This window comes from Myripristis murdjan, chromosome 23 (assembly GCF_902150065.1).
Source record: "Myripristis murdjan chromosome 23, fMyrMur1.1, whole genome shotgun sequence".
Classification (NCBI taxonomy): domain Eukaryota; kingdom Metazoa; phylum Chordata; class Actinopteri; order Holocentriformes; family Holocentridae; genus Myripristis; species Myripristis murdjan.
The window spans coordinates 19,366,142-19,381,914 of NC_044002.1; the positions used below are offsets into that span (position 1 = coordinate 19,366,142).

The following is a 15,773-nucleotide window of genomic DNA, read 5'->3' on the forward strand; positions in this document are numbered from 1 at the left end:
CAGTCTGCTGACATGATATAGTCTTCCTCCTTAAAGACCCCATAAAACGGCATTGATCCTCGATTTTATGCATTTCTTGTTATAACAGGATATTAGCCGGGATTTAGTGCGAGAGAGCATCATGTAACACTGGCAACCAATAAGAAATATGTTAGGAAGAGCTGAGTTCATTAGTTGAAATTTTATTTTAAGCCAACTGGTGCAGATGAGGTCACTAAATTTGCTCCTCACGTTAAATACACCAATTACAAACGAAATCAAAATGGGTCTCATCCATGCAAAAGGAATAATTCACCACTGGAGAGACGGTCTTTTCATAAAACTGGGTTGTCTATGCAGTAGGAAGGTGCAAATGTTGTTGAAATTGGTGTTACATGACCAGAGAAACCAGAGAAAAGGGACTGTGGTATTTCCTTTGGCTCAAAAAGTAGACAGCCTACAACCAGAACTCACTGTGCAGACAGCACCGCCGGGTAACAACCTGGGGCAGAGGATAGAGTGCTAAGATAGTCTAGAATGGGCCTTATAAAAAAAAAAAAAAAATGTGGATTCTATATTTTCACACTGTAACATTGCCTTGTTAGTAATAAAACACTGTCGCTATTTCATTTTGAATGTCTGTTTCACCACACTGAAAAAAATGTGGAAGTGTGATCTGTAGTTGGCTCTAGGTTTTTGAATCATCCGGCAAACTTTTACCGGCAAATGAACGGGGAGCTCTGGCAACATGGAGGGAAGGTAAACATGATTCATTTGCATTTACTACCAACACTGTAATAATACAAAGTCGCTTGAAAATCAACGAAAATCACAAAAGTATTCTTTTAATGTTTGATTCAGCTGATAAAATGGAAGCAATAACTATTTACTATTTACACTGTTTCCCAAGAAGTGAAAGCAGTGGCTGTTGATGTCATGGGGACAACACATTCATTCTTAACAACCAAATTTGTTCTCATAAACTAAAAACAGATGTGTGTTTTCTGTAAGTAGTTAATGTGGTGGCATTGGTGCATAGTTTTAGTCAATTTGAATGGTTTTTTTTTTCTAGGATATGTCATATTTTTGCATTTGAAACCGTGGTAACCGACCTCATGGGCAAATTGTCAGCATTAATAAGTTTGACATGACAAGTGGGGGATGTAACAGCTGGTTTGGTGATAATATTCACCTCCTTCACGTCTCATGTCAGACTGAACAACTGTACACAAGCTTATACAACAATTACTTACAGCCTCTTAACAACCTTGCTGATGATTCCCAAGAAGCGCAGCCAGATATGAATTAATGACTGTCGTTTCAATTAACTCTGATTAGACAGCTGTTTTTTCTCGCCGTTTTTCTTGCTTTTCATTTGTGAATTTTTATGAAGGTGTACTACTTTGAACAAACTATTTAAGACGGTTCACATGACGTCACCTGAAGAGTTCAGATGCTCATTACAGTGTTTTTCGGTGCCTCTGAGCATTCAGAGGGCCGCATCAACACCGCACCGTTAGAAACACCGCATCCAAAAAAAACTGTTTGACTGCTCTAAATTAAAGCAATTACAGGCCTTTTCATCCATACATTCGAGCACAATGGCTTGAATAAATTAGTTTATTCAATTCTCTTGAGAAAGCTTGAGAAAAAAAGGCAGTCTTTTGTCTATTTTCAGCGTGAATGTGTAGATATACAAACCATGCAACCACAGAGAATAGGGAGGAGAGTTGGGCGTCACACACACCTGCTGATGGTCTTGATGATGCTGTCCAGCTCGTCGTTGGAGGGGGGGTTGCGGCCCCCCATGGGAAACACAAGGTTGATGGGATCAAACAGGCGAGACAGGGATTTGGAGAGGTAGGCTGCCTCGTACGGCTGCAGAGAGTCCTTCAGGGCCTTCTCTGGGCTGCACACACACACACACACACACACACACACACACACACACACACACGTGCATGCAAGATAACATACATACAGTCAAAAAGATGCAGGATGGTAGATGCAAAGAGGTATACACGGACACATGCGCACACACACATGAAGGAGGTAAAAATGTATAAAAACACTGTAGGTGGTTTGTGTATAAATAAGGAGTGAAAACACTTTCTATCATCTGTGTGAGACTTTAGAAAACACACCGTCCACAAACTGCTTAAAATATCCGTGTTGACATTCATTAAATGATTTATGTAACTTGAGGCGAAATGCCACTGTGCCTTGTCCCATTTTAATTCAGTGCAGGCATGACACTAAAGAGCCCCGTGTGTGTGTGTGTGTGTGTGTGTGTGTGTGTGTATATCATCATTACCTCATGACTATTCATCATCATTAGCCAGTATGTTGATGGACTGCAAAGTGTTCAGTAACTCTAGAAGTCTTGAGTGCCTGCTGTCTTACATGTCGTGTGTGTGTGTGTGTGTGTGTGTGCATCTGTATGCTGAACACCAAAGCAGCATACACAAACTTGCTCCAGTCATTAATGCATTTTTTTTTTTAGCTTAGCATTCACAATCTTCCTTCTTTTTTCTATCGTTTCTTCAGTCGCTCTCTCTCTCTCTCTCTCTCTCTCCACCTGCATGATAACTCCTCTCTCTGCCAATCTCTCCCCCCTCTGTTTGCGCTCCTCCACTCTCTCCTTTCACTCTGTTTCCCCTCCCTCTTTGCTTTGGCTCTGTCTCTCTTCTAACTCTCTATCCTTGGTGTTTCCCTGCAGGCTGTTAGCCTCCTCCTCTGCTCTCTGGTTCATCGACTAGATCTCTGATTCCTCACACCTCTTTTGTCTCTCTCTCTCTCTCTCTCTCTCCCTGCCATCTAGTTCCTCTGCAGAAACAAAACACATACACAGTACATTGCAAAAAATATATATATGTATACACACACACACACACGCACACACACACACACGCTAAAATCTGATGATGAAAATAATCCCACTTGTTTGAAGAAGTGTAAATATGTTGAAGCAAGGCAGAATAAGGAAGATCAGTCCACTAGCATCGAGAAAATGACACTTGATTCAATTCTGGAGATAGCTGGATTAGCAATAGAAACACATGGGATTATCTCATCCTACTGTCAGATTTATTTTTTTTTTTTTCCCACGAAATAAAAGATTTTAATGCTGAATCTGAAACTATAGTGCTTGTTAAAGTGGAGATTTTCTTTTGCAGTGTAGCAGGGAAGGCAGCAGAAAGGCCAGGTAAGCAGCGCTGGCAGCCTTGAGCAGAGGTTTTTAAAGGTTTTCTGGTGCAACTTTGAAGTGAGGTCAAGTGTGGCAAGAAATTCTCAGACCTACAAAAGTCTAAAGTCATCTTTACACAAGCATTTAACCCGAAGCCAGAGCACGCCTGCACTGCAAAAATGATTATTTGTCTTATTTCAAGTCAAAAATGTCTTATTTCTAGTCAAAATATCTCATTAAACTTAAAATGAGACATGATCACTTCAGAAGTAAATTGTTTTTAGACACTTTTCACTTGTTTCAAGCAAATTTTCAGTTGTTTCAAGTGAATTTTCACTTGAAACAAGTGAAAATTTGTTTGTTTCATTGGCAAAATTTGCCAGTGGAAAAAGTGAAAATTCACTTGAAATAAGTGAAAATTAGCTAGAAACAAGAAACAAATTTTGCCAATGAAACAAGCAAATTTTCACTTGAAACAAGAGACAATTGTCTAAAAACAAGTTACTTCTGAGGTGATCATGTCTTATTTTAAGTGTAATGAAATATTTTGACTAGAAATAAGACATTTTGACTTGAAATAAGACAAATAATCTTGGTAAGATTTTGAGTTTTTACAGTGTGGTGTGAATTAGCTTGTCACCCAAGTAAAAAAAAAGTCAGGGAAGGTTACAAATACTGTCAAAAATTAACGAGCAAATGGTGAGTCAACATGACTTCTGTTTTCAAGTCTTGGATCACTTGTTATTGCGCAACATGAACCTAAACAAACAAACAATCCAAAATGCTCCAAACTCTTTTACTTTTGTTTGGACTGAAGAAAACACACCGTGGGTGTGATCGCACCCTGAAAGTGATTGTGCGTTTGCATCTGCTCACTTGTAATCCTGTTTGGTGTGCGTGAAGAGGTCCTGGCCGTCTGTCTCTGTGGTGGAGACGTCCAGAGAAGAGTCCATCCCTGCGCTGCTTGTTAGCGCCCCCTGCAGGCTGGCGCTATACTGCTGCAGGCGGCGCCAAAGCTCATTGTACAGACGCAACAGCTTAGGATATTCTCCTTCAACAGCCTGCTTCAAGAAGGAGGAGGCTAGTGAGAGAGAGAAAGAGAGAGGGAGATTGACAGAGTGGGGGTGAGGACACATTTCATTTCATATGACAAGTTCGAAGAGAGGGAAGGATGAGAAAAGAGAAAGGGGAAGAAGATTATATGTAAAGCTTAGTGCAGTAGAATGGGGGCACTGGGAGAAAAAAAGACATAGATGGAAAGAAAGAAAGAAAGACAGAGAGACAGAGAGTGAACACATTTCACTTTTACGATACATGTCATTATATCCAACAGCTTTGGCAGGATGGAGGGGACACAGAAGAGAAAAAGGAAGAATAGAGATTTAACATGAGGATGAGGATGCGGAGGAATGAGTGGAGGCTGGAGAGAGGGAGCAAACGTGTTCCATTATACCCAAATCCAGCAGCTTTGGAGAGACGGAGAGAGGAGGAGAGCGAAAAGGGAGGAAGATAACAAGTGCAGAGGATGAGGACTCAGAGTAAAGACAGGATTTGGAGGAAAATTACAGGAGGGATATTAGCCACTTGGCAAGTGTCCATCCTCCCTTGAACTACTGGGCCACTGTAGAGCAAAACTCAGTGTCATTCTAACATTTGTGTTTTCATTTCATCTTATCTGGTGACTTGATCCCAAAACTGCCCGTCGTGAGGTTTAAAAATAATGATGTTTATCACAAATAGTAAAAAATAACACCAATATGCAGTGTACACACACACACACATATATATATATAATGGAAGGGAAGCTCCAGTCAGAAAATTAAGGGAAATTACTGATGTTTCTGTGCCACTGGAGGGTAAAATCCTTGCCTAACCTAACCTGTTTCCAAACGGATTTTGTGAACTACGACAAATAGGAGGAGGGAGGGAGGGAGGGGGAGAGAGAGAGAGAGCGAGAGAGAGAGAGAGAGTGAGAAGGAAATTGAGAATTAAGAGTAGAAAGAAATATGAAGCAATACACGTCTGAACTGCTTAATCACATGTGGACGAATGCTCCTCTTCCACATGCACCACTCTTCTTCACTTATATTTCTCATAGTTTGTGAGCGCACACACACACACACACACACACACACACACACACACACATTCACACACAGCATGACTGAGAGAAACTACAAGTTGTTCAGTATAGAGCTAGCATGAAGCCAAGTACTTCAGCAAGCAGCCAAATCCGCCTCTCCTGTTCTCACTTTGTTATTCCCTCTAATCATAGAACTCCCTCCTGCATAACGGAGCCTGAAACGCCTCCATGTGATTTGTGTGTGTGTGTGTATGTGTGTGTATGAGAGAGAGAAGAGGATATTGTTGGCACAAATTAAGCCTTTCTTGTCTCTGCACCCACATCTTACAAAAACCACCTCATACAACCATCGCTGATTTGATTTTTTAGGCTTTTTTGTTTGTTTATTTGACAGTTTTACAGTAGAGAGATTGACATTCACCTGTCCCGAGGCCAGATTCAAACACACAACACTGAGGCATCCAACTGATTTCATCTCGATACTGAGCCCGGTACATGTGAAAATACTGTTTTGGTTAATCCAGCCACACTTCACCACACTGACAATCGCCAAGTGTTTTTCCAAAAGCCCGCCATCCACACTGAAACGCCCCAAAACACTCCCAAGACTAGACTACCACCTAGATTATATGATCATCCTACAACACCGACCAGCATTTCCAAATTTAAACACTTTGGAGAAAATTTTTTCGAAGAACCCCATTTTCGGAGGTGGAAAATGCTGGCTTAGTGTGTGGGCGGAAAACTACAACAGAGAAAGAAGACTATTAACTATTTAACTATGCCATAATTTCATACCTGTAGAGCTTTCTAAATATTATAGCGGAATTTGAAGTACACTTCTCCACGGAGGACACCTGAGGTCATGGAATTGACCCAGGGTTAAAATAAAGTGGCTGCAACCCACCTCGCAGCCTGGGAGAAGAGCCAAACCTGACCTGGCATTTGTACCGTGTAAAGAAAAAGAAACAGAGACTATGATTGCCAGCAGCAGCGAAAAGGCCAGCAGCTGGAGTAGCAATGAGCTGAGGGAATTCCTGGTTATTAGAAATTACAAAGAAATTAAACAAGAGTGTTCCATCTAACACACATGCCCCACTGGGCTTGCTGGCAGGGCGAGAGGAAAGGTTACGGAGTCACCAAAGTTCACAAATGTCATCATCTAGCCGACATGAATGCTGTAACCAGATTTCACGGCGATGCAGTTATTGTTTTTGAGACATCAGTGTGCAAGATTAAACATTTCGCCTACTGGTGGTGCTGGAGAAAAGGTCATGGGGGTCACAAAAACAAGGTTTCATGCTCTAGTCAACACAAATATTGCCACAAAATTTCATGGCAGTCTACCAAATAGATTTGGAGATCTGGATCTGGATCTGGACGTAGCTGCTGACTGATAAACATGGTGATGTATAGGCCCCCATGTCCTGATGGTGCAAAAAACAGCCCTTCACCTTAAGAGGGAGTGTGAGAGGCTTTAAACTTCAAACACTAAATTTAACATGAGGCAGAATATGTACAGAATTCAGGTTTTTATTTTGTTTAGAGCAATTCAGCAATTCAGCTAGCAAAACAAGGAATATTAACAGAAACAGTTCCTATCTCACGACACATGGATCCTCCTCCGACTGTGTAAAAATGACCAAGCAAAAAAAAAAAAAAAGATTGAAAATTCCTTCTCTCCTCACTTGATCCCTCACCTTTCCATGCAGAGGATGGTACTCATATAAAACAAACTTGACATGAGAACCACAAATTACCTCTGTAAATATAATATGATTTATTATCAGAGCAGTGTGACCAAAGTCTATAGAGAGAGAAAGCTCAACTACAGCCATTGACTGAAAAAAAGAGTGCAGTACAGTCTTTTGGCCATCGGGGGCAGTGCTGAACACTTGATAAACAGAGTAGAATATGTGGCAATCAGTACGTATTCCAAATATTTACCAGTAAGTGTGCTTTCACTGTGATTGTTACAAGGCCCAATATTTATAATGAAGACATAATTATACGCTGACATGAATCTGCTAGTTGTAAAAGATTTCCACTAGCACTGAGGCTAAGTGGTGCTGATTGGTTGCATAAACACAGGAGCCTCCAAAAAGGCTCCAGATTTCATTCATTTAAGCACACAGAAAAGTGTATCTTCTCAACCAGCGTCACAGTAAACAAGTTATTGTACTCTTGACTCTGTTTAGGCCTGCCTTACATATTCTTGTAGGTGGGCAAATATATAGACCGTAGCTGACTGTGACTATGCAGTCTTTAATGCTGACTGTGGATAATGTTGGACACAGAGGAATCAAAACTCATTTGTGCTGTTGCACTGATTGCATGTCGCTCTGTACAGGAGAGTCTGATTACACCACATTCATGTCATCATGTGCTTTGGGACTCTGAAGCAGAAATATTAGTTGGCTACTTTGAGGGGTTTTCACTGGTTCACAAAAACAACCATGGTGGAAAGCAAAGTATTTGGGGATCATATATCTGTGGCTCACTGAGGTATCATCAGATAAAATTTCTTACCATTTACAGAAAACTGTACTGTGGGCAGCCATTTTTAAAAGTCAAAGCCAGGCTAATTGTAGAAATGTAAATGTAAAATACAGATTTACAGAAGAAACTCAAATATATGATAAACCCAGCACCTCATAAATGGGGCATAAGTTTCTCAAGTATAAATGTAAAAATGACACTAAAACACCAAATGGTACTAAAGGCGATTCTATGAAGTTTTTCTTTTTTTCCAGATAGTGTTGTGCCCCCTTTACCTGAAGCATCACACTTCTCATCTTAGTTGTGCAGAGTCTTTTGAGCTTCCCAACCTCCACAAGTCATTTCATTTGTAGACCAAGGCCTAGTGAAATGAACTAGGATAAACCAGCATTACATCACTGTTCACTCCAACCCACCTTTAAATAAAGATGCTCACTTGATGGATTTTTCCATTGTCTTGAAACAAGAAACATGCCCGGATTGAATATTAGGCTGCTAAGTGCTGCTGTAGCTCTTTTTACAACAAGTCATTTATTACTTGCAGCCTCATTGATTTCCTCGTGCTAACTGAGCCATTGTTACACCCTGATGATTATGGCTCACTAAATGAAGCCACCAGAAGCCTTTCTGCCTCTTTCATCAAGCTAGACTGGCTGGCCAGGGCGGTGGTGTTGGAGCAGTCTACTGCATGAAGACACTTTTCAGTCAAACATTAAGGATTTTTCGAGTATTTAATCATAGCTGTGAATAAGCCCTGCACCTTTTGATTTGTACTGTCAGTATCCTTTTAAACTAAATAACTAAATGGATGGATGGTGAGGAGACAGAGAGAACGGACAGGAAATGGAAACAGAAACAAGAAAAAGAAGGGGAGGAAACAGAAGGGAAGGGAGAGGAAATGAAGAAGAGGAGGGGAAGAACAGTCTTACCTTCTGTAGCTTTGTGAAATTCCTCAGACAGTGTGTTGGTGACGTCCGTCCAGAAGGTGTAAAGGATATCATGCTGACCATCCTGTCATTAGATTCACAGAGACACAAGAAATAAAGAGCAACATGTTGTGCAACGTGTGATATTTGTGTGCAAACTTTGTTCACCGTTCTCATCTTTCAAGCCTGTGCAATCGCATCCAGTCATAAAACCAATCCCAGATTGTTCACCTTAAACATCTTCAGCTACCAGTGATTTCAGAACAAATGTCTCTTTTTTCTGTTTTTTGATATTGGAGAGAATCTCTGATGGCAAAAAAGCTCATCACACCGCAGTGGGAGTTCCACCATTAGTTTCTGATACAGAATAGTAAATAAAATCAGCCCATTTGTGGATTTGCAGCTCGTGCATTCATCCATTCGCAAAAAACCACAAGATTCGCAAGACACGTAACATTCTTAAACCGCTGACAAGTGTATGCACCAATATCAATGCCTGTTATTGGAGTCAGTGTGTTGTTATCGCACCCTCCAAGTCTGATGGCAAACCTCCACAGTGTTGTGCACTTCTCGCCAATAAAGTGAAGTTGAATCCCAAGCTCCTTACCAAAGCTGTTCTATAAAATGTTTTATGTATCACACCATCTCTACTTTTACCCTATTTTTGCTCATTTGTAGGCCAATATCCCACACCACAACCAGTATCAGTGCATTCTACTATGTATCGCTGCAGAGGGCTTGGAGGACAAACAAACAAAAAAAAAAAATCACTAATATATCATTATGCATTTATTCTGCTTACATCCTGTGCAAATATGACTGATATTTGTTGTTTTAACATATAAGTGGTATTATATAACATAAAACTTTCATGTTTCTCAACCAGACTTTTCTGTGTAGCTTCTAATGGGGTGGTGGAAGAGCAGCCTTAGCTCAGCAAGGAGTGACACTTAAACTACACGGCTACATCAATACTGTCAGGCAGGCACACATCCACTTAGACACACACACACACACCCTCTCAAAAGGAAATGCTTTAATTATTTAATGAGTGTGGACATGCATGTCTGTGTACTCTCCCCTGTTCCTCAATTAGGAAACCCTGTTCAGGTCTCTGGCTCAGCCGTCTCACCTCTCTTCTCTCACATTTACTATTCCTTTACTTTACCCAGTCTCCGCATGCTCCTTTTAAACACACCTACATACACTTATCATGCATGGGATTCGGTATTTCATTTCTATAACCCCCAAAAAACACAATAATATAAAAAGATTAGAAGATAATATAAAATAGATTCATACAAAACACAGAATGCAATAGCATACAAGAGAACAGAATAGATACAGAAAAGAAAAGAAAAGAAAAGAAAAGAAAAGAAAAGAAAAGAAAAGAAAAGAAAACAGTTGATACAATGTACAAATAATAAAGTCTGGAATAGAATATAATAAAACCTAAAAAACCTACAAAGAGCAGATCAGAATATAATGTGTTATCATCAACAGAAATACCCAAAATAGCATGCAATGCAATAGAATAGAATAGAACAGAAACATAAGTAAGTTTTAGCTGTATCAACTGAATTAAATGTCAGTGTACGAAATATCACAGATATCTTTCTGATTTTGAGTTGCAGCCGCTTTTGCACAATTGACACCTCAGCTGTCTCAAAGCTTAAAAATCCTCCACCAGCCCGCCTGCTTCTCTTTATCTACGCCGCCTCCTTTGTGTCTGATAAGGGAAATCAATAAAGGATATTAGTGTTTACCTGGATTCACCTCATCAGTTGTACTTCATGAAAGACACTGAGTGACATTAATAGTTTGCTCATCCGGTGTGTAAAACACCTGTTTTCTGGGTTTTCACATTAACAGGCCTTTGTCACAATGTATGTTCATTCCCTTCTGTCACACGTTAAAGGTCCTAACAGTTTCAAAAGTGCTTTTATGCACCAACTCTAAAATATCTTGCCTAAAGTAAAACTATTTGGCTATTTGCAACCAAAATATTTGGTATCCCTGTATGCTCTGAAGCCACGGATAAACGGCAGAGGGCTAGGAGACTGAAAGAGGAGTCGTCCAGCTGTATGCCTGTGGATCTGCAGAGCAGAGGAGCCTTGCATTAAGACATGTCATTAGGTCTCCAACTCACACCTCTATCTCTGGGTAATTGGTGAGAGCTTTGTTTCCATAGTAACAGTCTCCCTCGGTGGTTTGTGCAACTACGTTTCCGTGGAGGTAGAGATTGAGACGCTGATGATGGTATTGATGATGTGGTAATGAAAGTCATGATTTCAACTGTTCCTATGGATATGACAACTATGACTTTTATTATTACTAAAAGCACAAGCTCAGCTGGAAAATGCATCCCTGTTTGTGCCGTCTCACCTTGATGATCTCATCGATGAAGCAGACATGAGTGACAGGGTCTCTCTTCTTTGTCAGAACCTTCTGGAGATGCTGCACCTATAAAATGCACAGGAAAGAAAAATGATCTAGCCTGAGAGCTTGTGGGATGTGGCAGATGTCCAGAAATTCTTGTCGACCAACTATCCATATACCTGTCTACAAGCAGCACAAATCTGGTCCATCAGCTTTTCGAGGTTGGTCCAAAGAGCGGCACGGAAAGCTGCAGTGTTTCCTGGAGTTGGCAGCACCGCTCTGCCTGGGGCACCTGCACAGAAAAATTCACTTTAGAGTTTACACTTTTTTTTTTTCTCAAAACAGCAGGCGCTTTTGTAGAAATGTCCATGTTTTTAAACCTGCATCTATCCTGTAGAGTATTAGTAGAGTGTATATATCATGCAGCCATCTCTTTATGAATGCCATAAACTAGAATCCAAAGACTTGTTTAGTCCACAAAACAGTAACAAAATAATGATGAATGATACTGGCAAATTAGCAGAACTCAAATGAATGTCTCCAAATTACTTCTTAGACTGACCAAGGAGCTGAAAAAAGTATTACTTTTATAATCATCAGTTCAACATTTTTTAAGCTGTAACCAGTACGTTTGTAAGATTGTACCTTGATAAATGACTCACTTGATCATTACATGGGAACGCATATATTGAGGGACACAGCTGAGAGACATAGGACAACAGCCATTATATCTGTTCTTCTGTTTTCTCTCTACTATGTTTTGCATCTTCATCCCTATACAGTTATCAAAAAAACAGCTAAAGATCTAGAATACAGCCCGAGGAAGACACATATTAGGAGAAACACTGCAAATTCATGGCCCGTGGTGACAAGTGTGCAACTGCCTTCCTTCACACTTGTACTTCCACGGCGATCAGCACCTCTCCAACACGGCTGTGCGTTCCTTCTCTCTCCTATCCTGTAACTCGTGTTACACCGCACAGATAAAAAGGCGCAGTAGCTGCCCTAAATTCGTCTATTTTGGTTGAAGCCAAATGACGAACTAGGTCAAATTAGGGAATGTCATTGTCGGTAATTTCTCCTGTGTGTGAATGTCTGTGTGTGGGGGCTAATTGGATGCACCACTGCTGAATGAATTTAAGGGAAACACATAATTACACACTCAACCTCACACGTCCTGATGCCACCTTTACCTCTGGTGTTGGCGGGCTGTGTCAGGCTCTTGATGTCCAGAGCGCTGGTCACGTTGTCCCGTATGGAGGTGTGGTAGCCCCCCACCACGGCACTGATGGTCTCCCTCAGATTGCCCAGGTTGTAAAAGACCTGCAGGGCCGTACCAACCTGGGTCGGATTCTGCGGGACCCGAGAGGAGGCAGGGAGGTGGGGCGAAAGAGAGAGAGAGACAAAGAGAGAGAGAGAGAGAGAGAACATAAAACAGGTTGGCAGCCATCCGTGGCGTAATTTTTTAGCAGACAGAAATCAGGTTAATGGGTTTTATAATTGTGCGCACACACACACACACACACACACACACACACACACACACACACACACACACACACACACACACATACGCATTTTGCCTCTAAGTGTGGAGGTGAGTGTGGCAGCTAAAAATACTTCCTCATGCTGATTTAATGAGAGTGGTGAAGATGTGGCAAGTTGAAGGCTGAGAAAAGCAATCTACACCTTAAAGGCAGCAAATAATGGAGGAGTCTTGACTACAGGATGTCGGTGTATCAGAACGGGCTGGACGATATGGTTGAAATCACTGAACCAAATGGTAGTGTTAGATGTGATGTCAAACAAATATCTCAAACAGTACTGCGTATAATGTTTCATGCCAAATTTTGTCAGATTTAAATTAAATAATTACTTGTTACCATCACTTCAGACAGCAGAACTGTGTCACAATACAGGTTTGGATTTCTTAATGCTAATAATACTAATAAATACTTAACACAAATTATATTTCAGCTTGGTATGGCAGCAATTTCAACTGACTGGATAACATTGTAACCCCAAATAGTATAGTCTACTTTATCTTTTGACATATTGCCTAATGTTCTCATTTAATAATGTAATAACCTACAGACCAATGCACTCTCCCTATTGGCCTATTGGTCTTGTGGATGACAGGGATGTGTTGCAATTTGATTTGAAGAGGAAGAGACGTCTTGAGTTAATCTGGCGAAGGTAGACATTGTTTCTAATAAAGTTTCCTCTGCAAATGTAGAGGACTATCTGGAGTGCAGATGCTTTTTCTTTTTGTTCTTTTTGTTTTTTTTTTAAGGATTACATTTGTTGCTCAAAGCATTTTAGAACACGCATTACATGTTTAAACTTTTTTTTTTGGCACGAAATCCCAAAGTCAGGATATCATCACCACATGATTCACGATTCAACTGAAAGACGATGAAAGATGAAGAGAAGCAAGGCCAAGTGGAGAAGAGAAGAGAAGAGAAGAGAAGAGAAGAGAAGAGAAGAGAAGAGAAGAGAAGAGAAGAGAAGATTTAATTATATCTATGGCAGTTTTGCACTTTGCTTTGCCTCTTTGTTACATTTATCTGCACTCTTGGGCTGAAGTTCATCATTAACTACAATGCAATTGGGACTGGAGTCAACGGGTTAGTTTTTATTTCTGCCCATCCCATCTCCCTTCTTCCCTTCTGTAACTGCTAATTGACCAAACCTGTGGAAATGCATTCCAGCACGTTCAAACTTACACTCATCAGCTCAAGGTGGCGGTGCTACATCATTAGTTTGTGTGCTCTGATTGGCACAAAGGGGGGCACTACAATTACAGGTCTGAACAAGGTGAAAAATTATGGGTTACTGATTGGCCCACAGAGGGACGGCATCATTTGTAGGGGATGACATGGTCTCCGCTGCCTTGTTATGTGTTGTAATTATCAGAGCAATTTATCATCTGTACTGAAATGAATTCCTATGGCCTCCCTGAACTGGAGAGGAGAGGAAGAGAGAAGATGTTCAGAGTGAGCCACATGAGTGTGTGTGTGTGTTTCTGTACGTAGGTCAGTTGAGCTCCCACTCAACAGATGGGCTACGGGGTCTCTGCTGGCACAATCAGAGCGCTGAGGTGAAACTGGCTCCCACACAGCCCAGTCACCATGTCCAACTACTTACATAATACTCACAATAAACAACTCGCTAGGCTGATATAAGAGGCTGCCTGGGTGTGTATATAAATATATACGTGTGTGTGTGTGTGTGTGTGCATACAGGCCCATATGTTCACACACACATGCAACAATGACAGAACTTGTGTTAGCCAAGGCTTATCCCAGCAGAAGTCAGGATAAAAATACTTCTTCCGCGGGTGTAATACACAGGGGAGAAAGGTGCTGTAAAGGGTGTGTGCGTGTGTGTGTGTGTGTGCGTGTGTGTGTGAGTGAGAGAGAACTAGAGATACAGATAGAGACAGATAGAGAAAACAGTCACAAAGACACCGCACTGGGAGTTTGTCTGAGTGAACGAATGCAATAAGACCTGTTGACTGTTTCACACTCCACTGAGTAACAGCACCTTACACACCTGTTTAACCTCAGTTTGTCGTCACACACCCTCACACACACACACAAATCCACCACAGGTGTCTAACCGGATTTGCCAAACCAATCAACAGCTGTTAAGAGGCTGCCCTGTGCATTTCCTGGCATATGGAGCCCCACCATGCATTTTATTCCTCATTATTGCAAAAACCTGAACGCGAGAAAATGTTTACGTAACAAGAAAGAGGTGTAATCCCGATTATATACGTAAGGGATTATACATATTAGATTATTAAATTCTATTATATTTGGTTACGTCATGTTGTATTCTATTTTTTCCTTACAAAGAGGCTCATATTCCCTCATGTTCTAGACTCCGTCCACTTAAAACTTCACACTCTATGATAACAGTTTTTTTTTTCCTCAGACTAAAACACTTGTCTATCCAGTGATGGATAACACTTTGTCACAGACCATGTACTTCTGACTTTCTCACACAAGTGAAGTTTTCACATCTCTTTTCCCATTTGTAACTTTGGAAATGTCGCAAAAAATATCAGGTATGTTTCCATCACCTGGGTTGACGTGAGTAAATTAAGTATTTCAGGTACTGCTGAGTATTTGCACAAGTTGTTGATCGTTCCTCTGTGTCAGTTAATGTTGACAATAGTTCATGCTTTCATCCAAAGACAAAGACTTAGCATTAGGAGCAACAACAGGGTATGACATTTCTGTGAGCTCCTTTGGACAGATATTTCAAATCGTGAGAGTCCAAAGGCACTTGAATTGTAGTAAAATCAAACTAATCCATTCAATGAGTTACAGCATAATTTACTCTGCAAAGAACTTCTTTCACTAGTTATTATTATATTGGGAAAAAAAATTAAATGTGAGTGTAAAACCATTTTTGCAATAGAGTAAATTTCCATTCAGGTTTTCTAATTTGACATGTAAGAATCCACAAAAAAATATTTGTATGGGAACCATAGTATTCTGTCTTTCCATGAAAATTCTGAGTATATTCTGAGTATAGTTCATCAAGAAGAATAATTTCCCCAAACAAACATGTTCTCTTTTCCCTTTTGTATTTTTTTTTTTTTTTTTTTGTCTGAGTCATATTATTTTATCCTCACTCCTTTATTCAACCTCATATTCCCCCTTCTCCCCATCTGCTTCCATTTTTGTCTCTTCCCCCCTCCGTTGCCTTC

At 40.6% G+C, this 15,773-nt stretch overlaps 1 protein-coding gene across 1 annotated transcript in view; it reads right to left on the minus strand.

Moving 5' to 3' along the window:
* Nucleotides 1-15,773, minus strand: part of cog5 (component of oligomeric golgi complex 5) — a 58,896-nt gene that overhangs the window by 9,262 nt on the left and 33,861 nt on the right. The window contains exons 8-13 of the mRNA XM_030045715.1: nt 12,247-12,406; nt 11,233-11,345; nt 11,060-11,137; nt 8,678-8,759; nt 4,043-4,247; nt 1,727-1,888 (exon numbers count right to left, since the gene is read on the minus strand). Coding sequence (XP_029901575.1) covers nt 1,727-1,888; nt 4,043-4,247; nt 8,678-8,759; nt 11,060-11,137; nt 11,233-11,345; nt 12,247-12,406 — 800 coding nt within the window. The remainder of the gene's footprint in view (nt 1-1,726; nt 1,889-4,042; nt 4,248-8,677; nt 8,760-11,059; nt 11,138-11,232; nt 11,346-12,246; nt 12,407-15,773) is intronic.